General features: G+C 49.1%; 1 protein-coding gene across 1 annotated transcript; it reads right to left on the bottom strand.

Annotated features, from left to right (window-relative positions):
* Nucleotides 1-10425: 10425 nt before the first annotated feature.
* Nucleotides 10426-11101, bottom strand: LOC121403924. The gene is made up of 2 exons (XM_041592216.1): nt 11003-11101; nt 10426-10740 (listed from the first exon to the last, which is right to left on the bottom strand). Exons 1-2 carry the CDS (start codon nt 11099-11101, stop codon nt 10426-10428), a joined length of 414 nt encoding a protein of 137 aa, XP_041448150.1.
* Nucleotides 11102-13014: the final 1913 nt, after the last annotated feature.

Here is a 13014-nt window from a genome sequence, read left to right on the forward strand (position 1 = left end):
AATAGCACTGAGTGAGGAATGCGTCGATTTCCGTCCATGGAGGCACCTCCTTCTTGTCTGTGACGGACGCTTCCCACAAAGACCGGGTCCACTTCGGCAAATTGGAGGAACAGATAGTACCGAGGAGGCTATCCCAGTTGTCGGTGCAGACATTGGAGTGAGCAAGGGCGGTGAGAACCCCTTGCATCGTGCTTTGCAGCTCTTTCAATGCCCGACTGGTTTCGGACTCGACGCGAAGCAATAAGAGCAAAATATTTATCTGGTTGGTCACCAGGAGCCGATTATTTTCATAACGGTTTCGGAGGGCCGACCATGCCGATTCGAAACCATCGTTGGTGAGCGGGGACTTCTCGACTATGGACTTAGGATCGCCACTTGTCTTACCGGGGGTATGACTTCTCTACCGGAGACAGCCTAAAATTATTTATGTAGATTAAAATTATTAAATAAGTCGCTGAAAGTAGGCCAGCGGACGTAATCTCCTGCGAAGACTTCAATGTCGCACTCGACAGCCGCTCTGGGAGGTTGGCTGTGCAGAAGGAAGGACGGTTGTTTGTACCAGCTGAGCATTGAGGTTCACTAGGCATTGCTCAACTACACCGTAGCACTCGTCGTACTTCTCCCGGATGTCTTCTTGTACTTCTGGATCCTCGTCAACCATCGCTGCGGAGCAAGCCCTATACTCCGCCTCGACCTCCGCGCACATGCTCAGGATTTGGCCTCGGCGAACCTCGGAAAGAGAGGCGGATGGAGCGGCGGTAATGCTCGCTTCGAGGTGAGACAGACCGCCAATGGTGGCGAGTAGTCTTGCCCGTGCAGTAGTGGTGGCGGATTGAGCCATTGTGATGGCTCTAAAGCTGACGGTACTGGTAACGCGAGCGCTGGTTGGATCGTCTTGGATCCGAACTGGTACCTGGAGGGTGACGGGAGATGGGAAGAAAACCTGGTCTTGGAGTGGGTGACGACTTGATGTTTTCAGTCTGCGTAGATCTGGAGGCAGAAGAGATGCGTAGCCGACTTGGAAAAGACTTTTTGCTGTCCTTTTGGTGTGTGTCTCCGCTAAGGCTTAGTGTCAGAGAGAACCGGTAGAGGGAGCCAGAGCATGGAGGTGGACACGGAGGCCGACGCCAGCGATGCTAGCCTGGCTTGTGTTGGGGCGAGCACGTTGTCGAGAGTCCTCGCCCGTAGGTAGCGTCGACAAAAGTCAAATGCGGCAAAAAAGGGAGCTAAGAAGATTGGGCTGGGGATTGGGGCGACGGGAAAGTTGCCAATCCCAGCAATCAGGTCGCCGCCGCCGTCGCTCCCCTTTCGTGCAAATGAAGCCGCGGCAGAACCCTCTGCCACTGTCGCTGCCACTGCCACCGCCAACAACGCCGCCGCTACCACTGCTGCCACTACCACTGTCGCCGCCACCACCGCTGCCAGCACCGAGCGCTGTCGCCCCACCGATCGCGAAGCCGCGCGAAACCTGGTCGGCTCTTATTAAGAGCACGAAGCCGGAGGCGACTGGGAAGCAACTAGTGGAGCGAGTGAGGAAGGACGTTGTGCCCAAACTCGGAGTCCGGAGGAGCGATCATTCGCACGCCTTCGGTCAGTGAACTCAAAAAGGTATTGGACAGCGCGAAGGACTGGAAGTGAGGAAGAGCCCGGAGACCAGGCCTCAGGTCGTGGTGTATGACGTCGACAGGTCCATCACGCCTAAAGAGTTCATGGAGGAGCTCTTCACCAAGAACCTAGAGGATTCCATGTCCGCTGCGGAGTTTAAAAAGACGGTTCACCTGGGCAGCAAACCCTGGTCGGTCACCGACGGCGCCGCAGTCAACGTGACGCTGGAGGTCGATGCGAAAGCACAAGAGGTGCTACGCGATTGCGTATACATCAAGTAATTCCGGTGCCGCTGTCGTTCCCTGGTCAGGACCTACGCCTGCCACAGGTGTGAGGGTTTCGACCACAAGGTGTCCCAGTGCTGCCTAAAGAAGAACGTGGGCCACCAGTGCGGACAGGGTGGCCACAACGTTTCGAAGTACCCCAACCCGGTGAACTGCCGAAACTGCCGCTTCAAGGGTTTCCCGGCAGCACATTCCATGCAGTCTGTGGAATGCCCAATCTACGCAGCGGTATTGGCGGTGCAAGCTTGACATTAAATGTTTAGCTTCATCCAAGCTAATTAGCCGTGGCCGAGCGGCTGTGGTGGATCTCGGATCCATCATGCGCAACTCTGGCCATCTCTCGCACTGGTCCAGGAGCCGTACGTCGATAGAGCAGGGCGGATTACTGGCCTTCCTTCGGGAATGCGAGTATTCCAGGACGGAAACGTGACGTGACGGAAACGAGACGTGACGGAAACGTGACGAAAACCCGAAAGCTGCCATCATCGTCGATGAACCGGAAGTCATCTGCACGCCAATAGACCCCCTTACCACCGAACATGGAGTATGCGTCAGAGTGCAAGGAAGATTTGGCTCAATCATCCTATGCTCCGTATATTGCCAATTCAACACCGACTTGGCGCCGTACCTTAAGTACCTAGATGCTGTGCTGCTGCTGGCCAGCCGCACTCCCGTCATCTTTGGGCTCGACGCGAACGCAGTATCCCCAGCGTGGTTTAGCAAACTCCCCGAGCATGCTAGGGGGTAAGCTAACTATGCACGGGGTGAGCTGCTGTCTGAGTGGATTACCGACAACCGAGCCAGCGTGCTCAACGAGGTCAGTCGGGTGTTTACATTCGATAACCGCAGAGCCCACAGCGACATCGATGTAACAATCGCCAATTAAGCTGCGACTATGTGGGCCACATACGCTTGGGAAGTGAGGGAATGGGATACGAGCGACCACAACATGTTGAGAGACACAGTTGAGAGCATTGCTTCTGTGCCGTCCTGGAAGCTTTCAAATGCGGGCTGGCGATTGTTCGAGGAAGAGGTGTTAAGGCAGACATCCGAATTGCCAGAGGACATCGCCGAATCGCCGTTGGACAACCGAGTGGCTGCACTGCGCTCTGTAGTGCACAGTATGTGCTTACATTGACATCACGTCCGAAGCTCCACCGGCCCACGAGGTTACCGAGGTTGATGCTTGCGTCGCCAGGTTGAAGAGAAGACGCTCTCCCGGCATGGACGGCATCACAGGTGCCATTTGCAAGGCATTGTGGCGTACCATCCCTCAGCATAGGACAGCGTTGTATTCCCGCTGCCTGGAGGCCGGATACTTCCCCACGGAATGGAAGCACCCTAGGGTGGTTCCACTCTTGAAGGGACCCGATAAGGACATGACGAATCCAGCTTCATATCGGGGTATCTGTCTGTTGCCACTGCTGGGCAAAGTGCTTGAGGGAATCACGGTGAATCGTCTGAAGGACACCATACCGGATGGCTGCAGATGGCAATTTGGATTTCGCCAAGGACGCTGTGTGGAGTATGCTTGGAAACACGTCGTGAGCACTTTTTCAGCCAGCCGGTCGAAATATGGGCTCGGAGTCTTCGTGTATTTCAAGGGAGCCTTCGACAACATCGAGTAGGATGCTGCACTACGTCGGCTCCTAGAGCTGGGCTGCCGTAAAGCAGGCTTGTGGCGAAGCTTCTTCTCCGGCCGGAGTACGAGCATCGTCAGCAGGCATGGAGTAGCCACTGTTTCGGTGACAAGAGGTTGCTCACAGGGGTCCATAAGTGGTACATTCATATGGAACATCTTGATGGACGTGTTGCTCCAGCGCTTGGAGCCACTTGGAGCGTTAAGCGCGTATGCCGACGACCTGCTCCTCCTCATCGAGGGAAACGCCCGTTTAGAGCTCGAGCGAAAAGGAGAGGAACTAATGTCCATCATAGGCGTTAAGGGAGTTGATGTCGGCGTTGCCGTTTCATCTAGCAACACGGCGGTCTTGCTGCTCAAGGGCATACTTAGACGGCCGCCATTGGTACGGTTTGCTGAAGCAAGCCTGCCATAAAGCGCGAGTATCGGTACCTTCGCATCACAGTCGGTGAGCGGTTGAGTTTTCTCCCGCACATCACGGGCTTGCGTGATAGGCTGACTACAGTCGTAGGGGCATTGTCTCGCGTACTGCGAGTCGACTGGGCAAAACGGACAATATACGCCGGACTCATGGTGCCTTATTTGGGGCCTTGGTTTGGTCTGTCGCGACGACGACGCAAGTGGTTGCCAGGGGGAAACTTCTTGCGTGCCAAAGGACTATCCTGATTGGATGCCTACCGGTATGCCGAACAGTGTCCACGGTGGCACTGCAAGTACTTGCTGGAGCCCCCCGTTTGATCTGGTAGCCAGACGCCTGGCAATTAGATTCAAACTCAAGCGTGACTACCCGCTGGAGGACAGCGATTAGCAATACGGCGAAGATTTGGCAAATCTTAGCTGGAAGCAGAAGATGGCGCGACTATGTGTTTGTCCGCTCTATGCAGATTTTCGAGACCTCGATGGACTTGGAGTGCAGCACACGGATGGCGAATGGATAGTCCCCGAAGTGGTGGCTTCGCAGGAGAAGATGCAGTTGCTGGATAGATACGCTGGCGAGGCGTTCTGCAGACAGCAACAACTGATTGACCCAATGGCGACAGACGGGCCGAGAGCTGCGGACTTGGAGAGTCCCCCTCAAGGGTACCCTATCCGAGCCAGTCGGGCCTAAAAGGGGAGGGTCCACTGAGCCCTAAAGATCGGTACCACGGGTTGTTCAGCGTTCCAAGGCTGTTCATTGAGGTAGGCCCCCTAGTGGGAGCATCGTGGTGGCTGTGGTAGCCTGAATTTTACGCGGGAAGAGCCGCTAGGCTCCACGTGGAGTTGCGATCTCAACCGGGTGCCGAGACCCTTAGATCACTCCTCACCAAGGGGGAAAGTATGCCCGACTAGTATACTTTCGAATTGGTACCAGGATGGGTCGCTATGGATTTGCTATAGCTTCTTATTCTGGGGCGTAAATTGGCGCATGGTACCAGATTTACCGTGACATGTGCATTGCACGAAGCACATTAAACAACGTGGTTGAAATCACTTCCTGTGGAACCGCTACAATTAATCTGTCCTTGTGTCCTGTTGGCATACTACTTACTCACACACGCAGGATTCGGATGCGAAGTCGGATGCGAAATCCGCGGATTGGTGAAAGAAAAAACTTAGGCTGGGCTGGGCATCACCCACGAAGGCAATAAATCCCTTAAACACCCAAATGAGAACCCACTACTGGGTGAATGGAAGAGAAAATGCCTCGCGCGTTGCTGGACACCGATTTTCATTACCGACTCGGATTATTAGTGGTCGCTCTTGATCGAGGTTCTCAAACAATGAGTGGATCAAACTGATACACGCCGAGGAGAGGAACGGTCACACTGGCTGTGGCAATATTTAAAAAAATATTGTTAGTACAACCAAAGACAATATAAGTATAAGATGCGTAACGCTCATACATTTCAATTGCCATATGCAAGCCAATTTTTCGGCGAGTGACGAAAAATTGGAGAGCGTACGAATCTAAAAATAGAATCCGCTTGCATGTGTCAGTACACACAGAACCAGCAAGTGCGTAGCGGACGATTTTCGAGACGAAAATTTTTGTATGAGTTGAGGAACGAATTTATTTACAGTCGTTGAATACGTCGCAATGAATACCCTAATGACAATTATCCCAATGTGAACTAATGTATTTAATATATATTTTATTTTTAAAATTTTGCCCACCACGTTTCTGCATTTCCGAAACAGAATTTGTAACATTCTTCGACCTACTAGGTTACCGATTTATAGCAGCTGGTGACTACAATGCCAAGCACACCCATTGGGGATCTAGACTTACCAACCCGAAAGGAAGACAACTATATAACGCTATAATAACCCCACGAAACAAGCTAGACTTTATCTCTCCGGGCAAGCCCACATATTGGCCCACAGATCCAAACAAGCAACCCGACTTGATTGATTTTGCAGTTACACGAAGGGTGCTGCAAGCTCAGATTAATGTAGATCACTTAACAGATCTATCATCGGATCACTCGCCCATTCTACTTCACCTTTACGACCATCCACAGCATTCGGAACGCCCACACTTTCTAACTTCTAGCAAAACAGATTGGCTCAAATACAGGAAGTACATAAGCTCTCATATTGATAGCTGCCCAAACATTAATTGTAAAGATGACATTGATAGGTCAGTTGAAGCATTGGTTTCCTCAATGTCACTGGCGGCAAAACACTCAACACCAATATTAGCATCTAATAAACATTCCAACAGCAGTCGTATTTCTAGGCACATTGAAGTGCTGCTACGCGATAAAAGAAGGCTTCGCCGAGAGTGGCAAGCACACAGATCACCTGCATCGAAAGAGCGGCTAAAAATAGCCAACCACCTACTACGCAGAGCCCTAGAAGATGAAAAAAACCGAGCTCAAATATCCTATATGGAGCAACTCTCCCCAACTAGCAAACGATTCCCACTGTGGAAAGCAAAATCAGGCGTATGCCCACCAATCGAGAGTGAATCACCTTTGCGTACACAAACAGGAGAGTGGGCTCGCAGCAACAAAGAGAAGGCAAATACATTTGCCGTCCATCTAGAAAACGTCTTCAAACCGCACCCAGCAACGAATAGCTTAGTGCTCCCACCAACCAACAATCCCGAAGCTACTCCGCCTATCATATTCCAAACAGGAGAAGTCACAAGGGTCATTAAAGACCAAATCTCAAAGCAAAAGAAAGCTCCGGGCCACGATTTCATCTCTCCTAAAATGATCATAGAATTGCCGAGCTGTGCAGTGTATTTTCTTACTATGATATTCAACAGCATGATGAAATGGGGCTATTATCCTCAAGAATGGAGGAAATCAGTCATCACAATGATCCATAAAGCCGGAAAAGACAAGTCCAAGCCATCATCATATAGACCTATCAGCCTACTGCCTTGCCTATCAAAGATATTTGAAAAGCTGCTCCTGAATCGTATCAAACAACACCTACACATCAACGGTGCCATCCCGACTCACCAATTTGGATTTCGCGAAAAACACGGAACCATTGAACAAGTAAACCGTATAACCTCTGAGATACGAAATGCATTTGAAAGACGGGAGTATTGCTCCGCTGTTTTTCTGGATGTCGCACAGGCTTTCGACCGCGTTTGGTTAGATGGCTTAATCCACAAAATCAAAATATTACTTCCACAGAACATCCATGGAATAATGGAGTCATACGTACAGCAAAGAAGTTTCGCAGTACGATGCAAAGATTTCCTCTCTGAATATCATCCAATTGAAGCTGGTGTACCGCAAGGCAGCGTGCTTGGACCGACACTGTATATCATATTCACAGCAGATCTACCGACAAACAGCCTAACAACAACTTCGACATTTGCTGATGATACTGCCATATTAAGTCGCTCCAAGTGCCCAAGAAGGGCCACGGATCACTTATCATCTCATCTCGTGGCCTTAGAAAAATGGCTAGCAGACTGGCGGATACATGTAAACGAGCAAAAGTGCAAGCATGTCACCTTCACGTTAAACAGACAAACTTGCCCTCCATTATGTCTGAACAATATCAACATTCCACAAACCACCGAAGTAACATACCTTGGTGTTCATCTGGATAGAAGGCTTACTTGGCGTAAGCACATCGAAGCGAAGAGAAATCTACTTAAATTTAAAGCTAGTAATCTACATTGGCTAATAAACACCCGTTCACCACTAAAACTGGAGTACAAAGTACTTTTGTACAATGCAGTTCTCAAACCTATCTGGACATACGGCTCCGAGCTATGGGGAAATGCTTGCGTTAGTAATTTAGAAATAATCCAGAGAGCTCAATCGAAGATACTAAGAACTATCACTGGGGCACCATGGTACATACGGAATGAAAATATCCATAAAGACTTAAATGTAGGATCAGTTAAAGATGAAATTGCCAAAGTGAAAGCAAAGTACCAGGCCAAGCTTCAAGCCCATCCTAATAGGCTTGCGCAGTCTTTAACTTGGCACACTAGCCATACACGACTCCGGCGAAGAGACCTTCCCACCCAGCAATAATACTTAGCTAGGGACGTACTCTAAGTAATTAAGTGTAAATAATTAAATAAATATATTAGTCTAAGATTTGTATACTTGTCGTAAGTCTCTAATAGGGAAGATTCGATAAATAAAATCCCGTAAAAAAAAAAAAAAAAATTTTTATATATGTACATATATCCGATCATTATTATAGAATATACCATCTTAAAAGAAATTATCATTGGAGGGATATATTTACAATATAAGAGTTTTTTAATATTGGGGTGGTAAGCGTCTTGCAAAATTAACTTACACTTATAAAGTGAAGGGTATATTTCGACAGCGCTGTAAAAAACGTATGCATGTGCACACATACATTCGTCGCGACGACTCGTCTCGGCTGTCGCAGCGGCGGATAACCAACTTCGTGTGCCTTCGAATGCCGTATGCACTAGAGCGCTCTCTCTCTCTAAAAAATTTCAAGAGAGCCTGAAGGCAGCTCTAAAGTTAGCCTGCAAAATTCGTGTGCAAAAATTTCGTATGGCGTTATGTATCCTATTGTCTTTGGTACAACGCTCCGTTTACCTTTTGACGGACTTGTGCAGTGGGCGAAATATCTTGTTTGTTTTTTGCGGATGGATGGCATATGGAATTTTTCTCTATTTCTTGCTCCCTTGTTATGCCATGGCGATAGTAGATCGGATCTGAGACTAGAACACGAGATTTGGAGTCAAGAAATTAACTGCTACGGCTGACTGTGGTAACTTTGGCGAAAAACTATTGGAACGAATATGAAATAAAACAATGATGCCTTACACAGTCGGTTTTTACTCGATGCGGAACAAACATAACACTTGGATTTTTTGACAATTCGTGGGCTTGAATATATTGATTGGCTTATATTTGATGTTCGGGCACTTTAATTTCCTGTATTGAGATGCGTGATCGCTTTGTCGGTGATACCGATAGTTTTTTAATTTTGTCACCACTAGTTTCTCTTGATCCCACGAACACACAATTTGAAAACATTCACGGAAAAAATGCGAAATAGCTGTGAAAATGCGCTGTGCCTGGGTTGAGGATAATTTATCACGTATTTGGGGATAATGTTCTTTATTGTGGCGACCGAAAGGTGTGGCTGGAACGCGTAAATTGCTCGGAATCGCAGAATTTTATTGTTCAATGTATTCGGGTATGCGCGGAATGTATGTGTAGAATGCGGTATAAGATATATCGAGAGTAGTATGTATATATGGAGTGATATGTAGATGTTTGTATATTTTTATATATTTATATATATCTTCTTTGACGAAGAGCGTTTTTAAACTCTTTACGCCTGCTTCCCACAAGCCCCCCATATGTGGAGCTCCTGGCGGGATGAGACTCCATGCAAACCGGTGATGGCTATATGCATCAGTCAACGAGTCCTTGAACGCCTATAGGAAGTCCCGAGAAAGTACAGTTGCTGCTCCCACGAAAGTTTTTCCATTGTCTGAATGGATATGCTGCGCACAACATATTCGATCGACGAAACGAGTGAAGGCGGCTAGAAACTTCTCGGTGGTCAGGTCGGAAGTGGCCTCCAAGCCTTTGTCGAAGAACTTACAAATACGCACACATAACCTTTAGTGATCAGGCAAGCTCTCCCGGTATAATTCTTTATATCAAAGGGACCGGCGTAATCAATCCTGGTATGGGTAAACGGTCTGGAGAAAGAAGTTCGATCTGTCGGGAGATCACCCATCAGTTGGGTCTGTAACTTATTCTTGTGGACGATACACACTTTGCATGAGTTCACCACACTCTTTATCAGGTTCCGGATTCTCGGAATCCAATACTTGCCATGAATTCGGCGAGTCATCAGTTGATTGCTGCCATGGAGAGTTATTCTGTGCGTGAAGAGAGCCAGAAGGCGAGACAGGCGGCAACTATAGGAAAGGATGATTGGATGACGCTCGTCATACTTCAGATCTTGAGAAGTTGTGACACGGCCACAGGCTCTCATGATCCCATGTCGGTCGAGAAAGGGGTTCAGGTTCAGAATAGAGCTCGCACTTGACACGGGACGTTTACCACTCAGGCAGTGAAATTCTTGAGAACGTCCCAGCGCTGAGTCTCTAGCATAAGAGTTCATTCCGCTTCTTTTATTTCCGCGCTAGAGAGGGGGTCCCCACGTGCGGGTGATACCTTCCGGCAACACTGAATAAAACGCAGAACATACGCCCGCACTCGAAGAGCCCGCTCAAGCTGGGAGAATCGATCCAGGAAATCTTCGGATGGGCTGGGAAAAAAATGGACTTTCACGGCCCGCTGCTCTAGGGTCATAATTGAAGTTTCGTCAGCTTGGGCTGGCCATTGATCACGTGGAGATTGCAACCAAACTGGTCCATGCCACCAGAGTTGGTTATCTACCAGTCCCTGTAAAGGAACGCCTCTATTGTCTAAGTCAGCAATCCTTGGTTTCGGTGGTTTGAGCTATTTTGGTCACTCGATTGACTACAAAGGTAATCCAGTGACAAGCGGGCTTGTTCAACCAAGCCAGTGCAATCGTAGAATCGGTCCAGTAATAACATTGAGGACTTGCCATCGGCATGCTTGGCAGAATAGCCGTTGCCATTTCGGATAGGAGTACTGCACCGCACAGCTCTAATCGGGGAAGCGAAACGGTTTTCACGGGAGCATGTCGTGTTTTCGCCGACAACAGATGCACCGTAATATGCTGGTCACACTCCACGCGCTCGTAGATCAAGGCACCGTACGCCTTTTCAGATGCATCGCAGACACATATCCCAGCCACACCGCGGGGTCAAACAGCTTTGCAATCTGGGAAAGAACTTTTGATGACTCGGATGACTCGACCGTGAACACGATAGGAACAAAGAAGAAGTCATCGGACGTTGCCTTCCAGCGAATTCCGAGGGTCTTTGCCGTGCTCTCGGCCTCAATTTCCAGCAAATCGTTGTGAAGGAGGTGGTCACTCGGAATCCCATCCAAAATCTTCTTTTGGTTGGACGTCCATTTACGCAGTGGAAAACCTGCAGAGCTGAGGCCTGCAATTCGTGGATAGCCAGTTGAGCCTCCTTGATGGAGTCTCTCTCGGCTAGGACGTCGTTGACGTACATGTACTGCCGCACACTGTGACTTGCCTTTGGATATCGAGACTGGATGCCGTCGGCAAGCTGTTGTAGTACCCGGATGGCTAAAAACGGAGAGCAATCGACTCCCAAAGGGCACGGTTTTCAGCTCGTAATTTCCCCCTCCTGGTTTCGAAATAATATTCGCTGGAAGGACGTGTGCTTAGGATGTACCCAAATCTGGCGATACATCATTGTAATGTCGGCGTTGAAGACGTATCGGAAATAGCGCTACTTCAGGATTTGGAAGGCTAAGTCGGATTGTAGGAGCGGACCAGCATGAAGAAGATCATTCAATCTCGTGCCGTTCGCTGGACTTGTTGAATACCACGCGGTGTTTCGTGGTAGTGCTCTCAAGCTTGACTACGGCATGGTGTGGGAGATAATAATTGGCGAATTCGTTAGTGGAGGGAACATCTGTCATATGGTCGATCTCTAAATATTTCTGGATCACAGAGTTATACTGCTCATGAAAGGGAATGTTTAGCCGATTCTCATTTCGGAGAAACTGAGCTAGGGAAATGGACCTTGAATGCCCCACAATGATCGGGGTCACGAAACGGTAGTGTGACCACGTAATTTCCGCTTGACGTTCTTAACGTGGTTCGAAGAAAATTGCTTTCGCAATATGAGTCCGACTCTCCTACTACCTTGAAAAAAACTTTAATGAGAAGTTTGTCCAATGGAGCGTCGCGGACGTGGGAAATTTGGGTGGAGAAAGATACAATTTAGTCTGGAACATTACTCGGCACTGGACCTGTAAGCACCCACCCAAAAATAGTTTCTTGTCCGAGGAGGAAGCCACAGATGTCGGTCTGTGAGCCGCTTAACAGGATGGACGGAAGGATGTCGGCACCGATCAGAACATCTATCTGTGAGCTCTCTTAGAATGTAGGGTCTGCTAGTGGCAGGTTCGGCAAGTCTCGCAGCGCACTTTGCGGGGTCGGATATGAAGGGAGATTTCCAGCTATGTAATCAGGGAGCGGATGGAAAAATCGCAGAGCTTCTTGGACTGAGCTGCTACAGTCTGATTAAGGCCTGAATCTTGGGCCTGAATAAGGCAGTATGGTAATTTAATAATATTGAAGAGACGTTCCGTAATGAACGTTGCCTCCTGAGTCGATCAGAGCACGGGCACGGAAATTTGTCCCCAGGTGGCAAATGTTGATTATAGCAGTGCCGAGAAGCACAGCCCTTGTTCCTGAGGCAAAATAATTCTGAACGTTGGGTGGAGCGACGGAGGAAGCGGGATCCTCCGCTGTGGTGGAAGTCGATTCGCTGGGAGCTGGAGTAAAACGATGCAGAAGCGTGTGGTGGCGGGATCCACAAGTGAAGCAACTGTTGGCGCTTTGGCATTCCCGGAGCTGATGACCTCTGGCGAAACAGTTCAAGTACAGCTGCCTCTTTTTAATGCAGCTGGCACGTGCGTCCACGGTCATTTGTAAGAAGTGCGGACATAGTCGAATCGGGTGATTCTCTTTGGAACAGAGATCACACGTTCTTCTCTTCGGACTAGCTTGTGTCTGGAAGGAGTGAAACTTCCTTGGCACGGGACTGCCATGAGACCAAAATGGATAGGAGTTGCTTCCGAAGAGCTGCGGATTCTGGGAACCTTTGGACGTGGACGGGTCGCTCTCCATGGCTTCTAGCGTCAGTGAGTGAGGAAAACGCCGATTTCCGTCCATGGAGGCACCTCCTTCTTATCTGTGACGAACGCCTCCTACAGTGACCGGGTCAATTTCTGAAACTTGGAGGCACAGATCGTAACGAGGATCATATCCCAGTTGTCGGTGCAGACATTGGAGTGAGCAAGGGCGGTGAGAACCCCTTGCATCGTGCTTTGCAGCTCTTTCAATGCCCGACTGGTTTCGGACTCGACGCGAAGCAATAAGAGCAAAATA

Source organism: Drosophila obscura, unplaced genomic scaffold (genome assembly GCF_018151105.1).
Source record: "Drosophila obscura isolate BZ-5 IFL unplaced genomic scaffold, ASM1815110v1 contig_176, whole genome shotgun sequence".
NCBI lineage: Eukaryota > Metazoa > Arthropoda > Insecta > Diptera > Drosophilidae > Drosophila > Drosophila obscura.

What these genes read in the sequence shown, in the direction of transcription:
- LOC121403924 (XM_041592216.1), bottom strand. Translation starts at nt 11,101, where the DNA reads ATGTACGTCAACGACGTCCTAGCCGAGAGAGACTCCATCAAGGAGGCT. An exon ending in CTCTGCAGGTTTTCCACTGC is followed by an intron (nt 10,741 to 11,002) that starts GTAAATGGACGT and finishes GCATCTGAAAAG; the next exon opens with GCGTACGGTGCCTTGATCTA.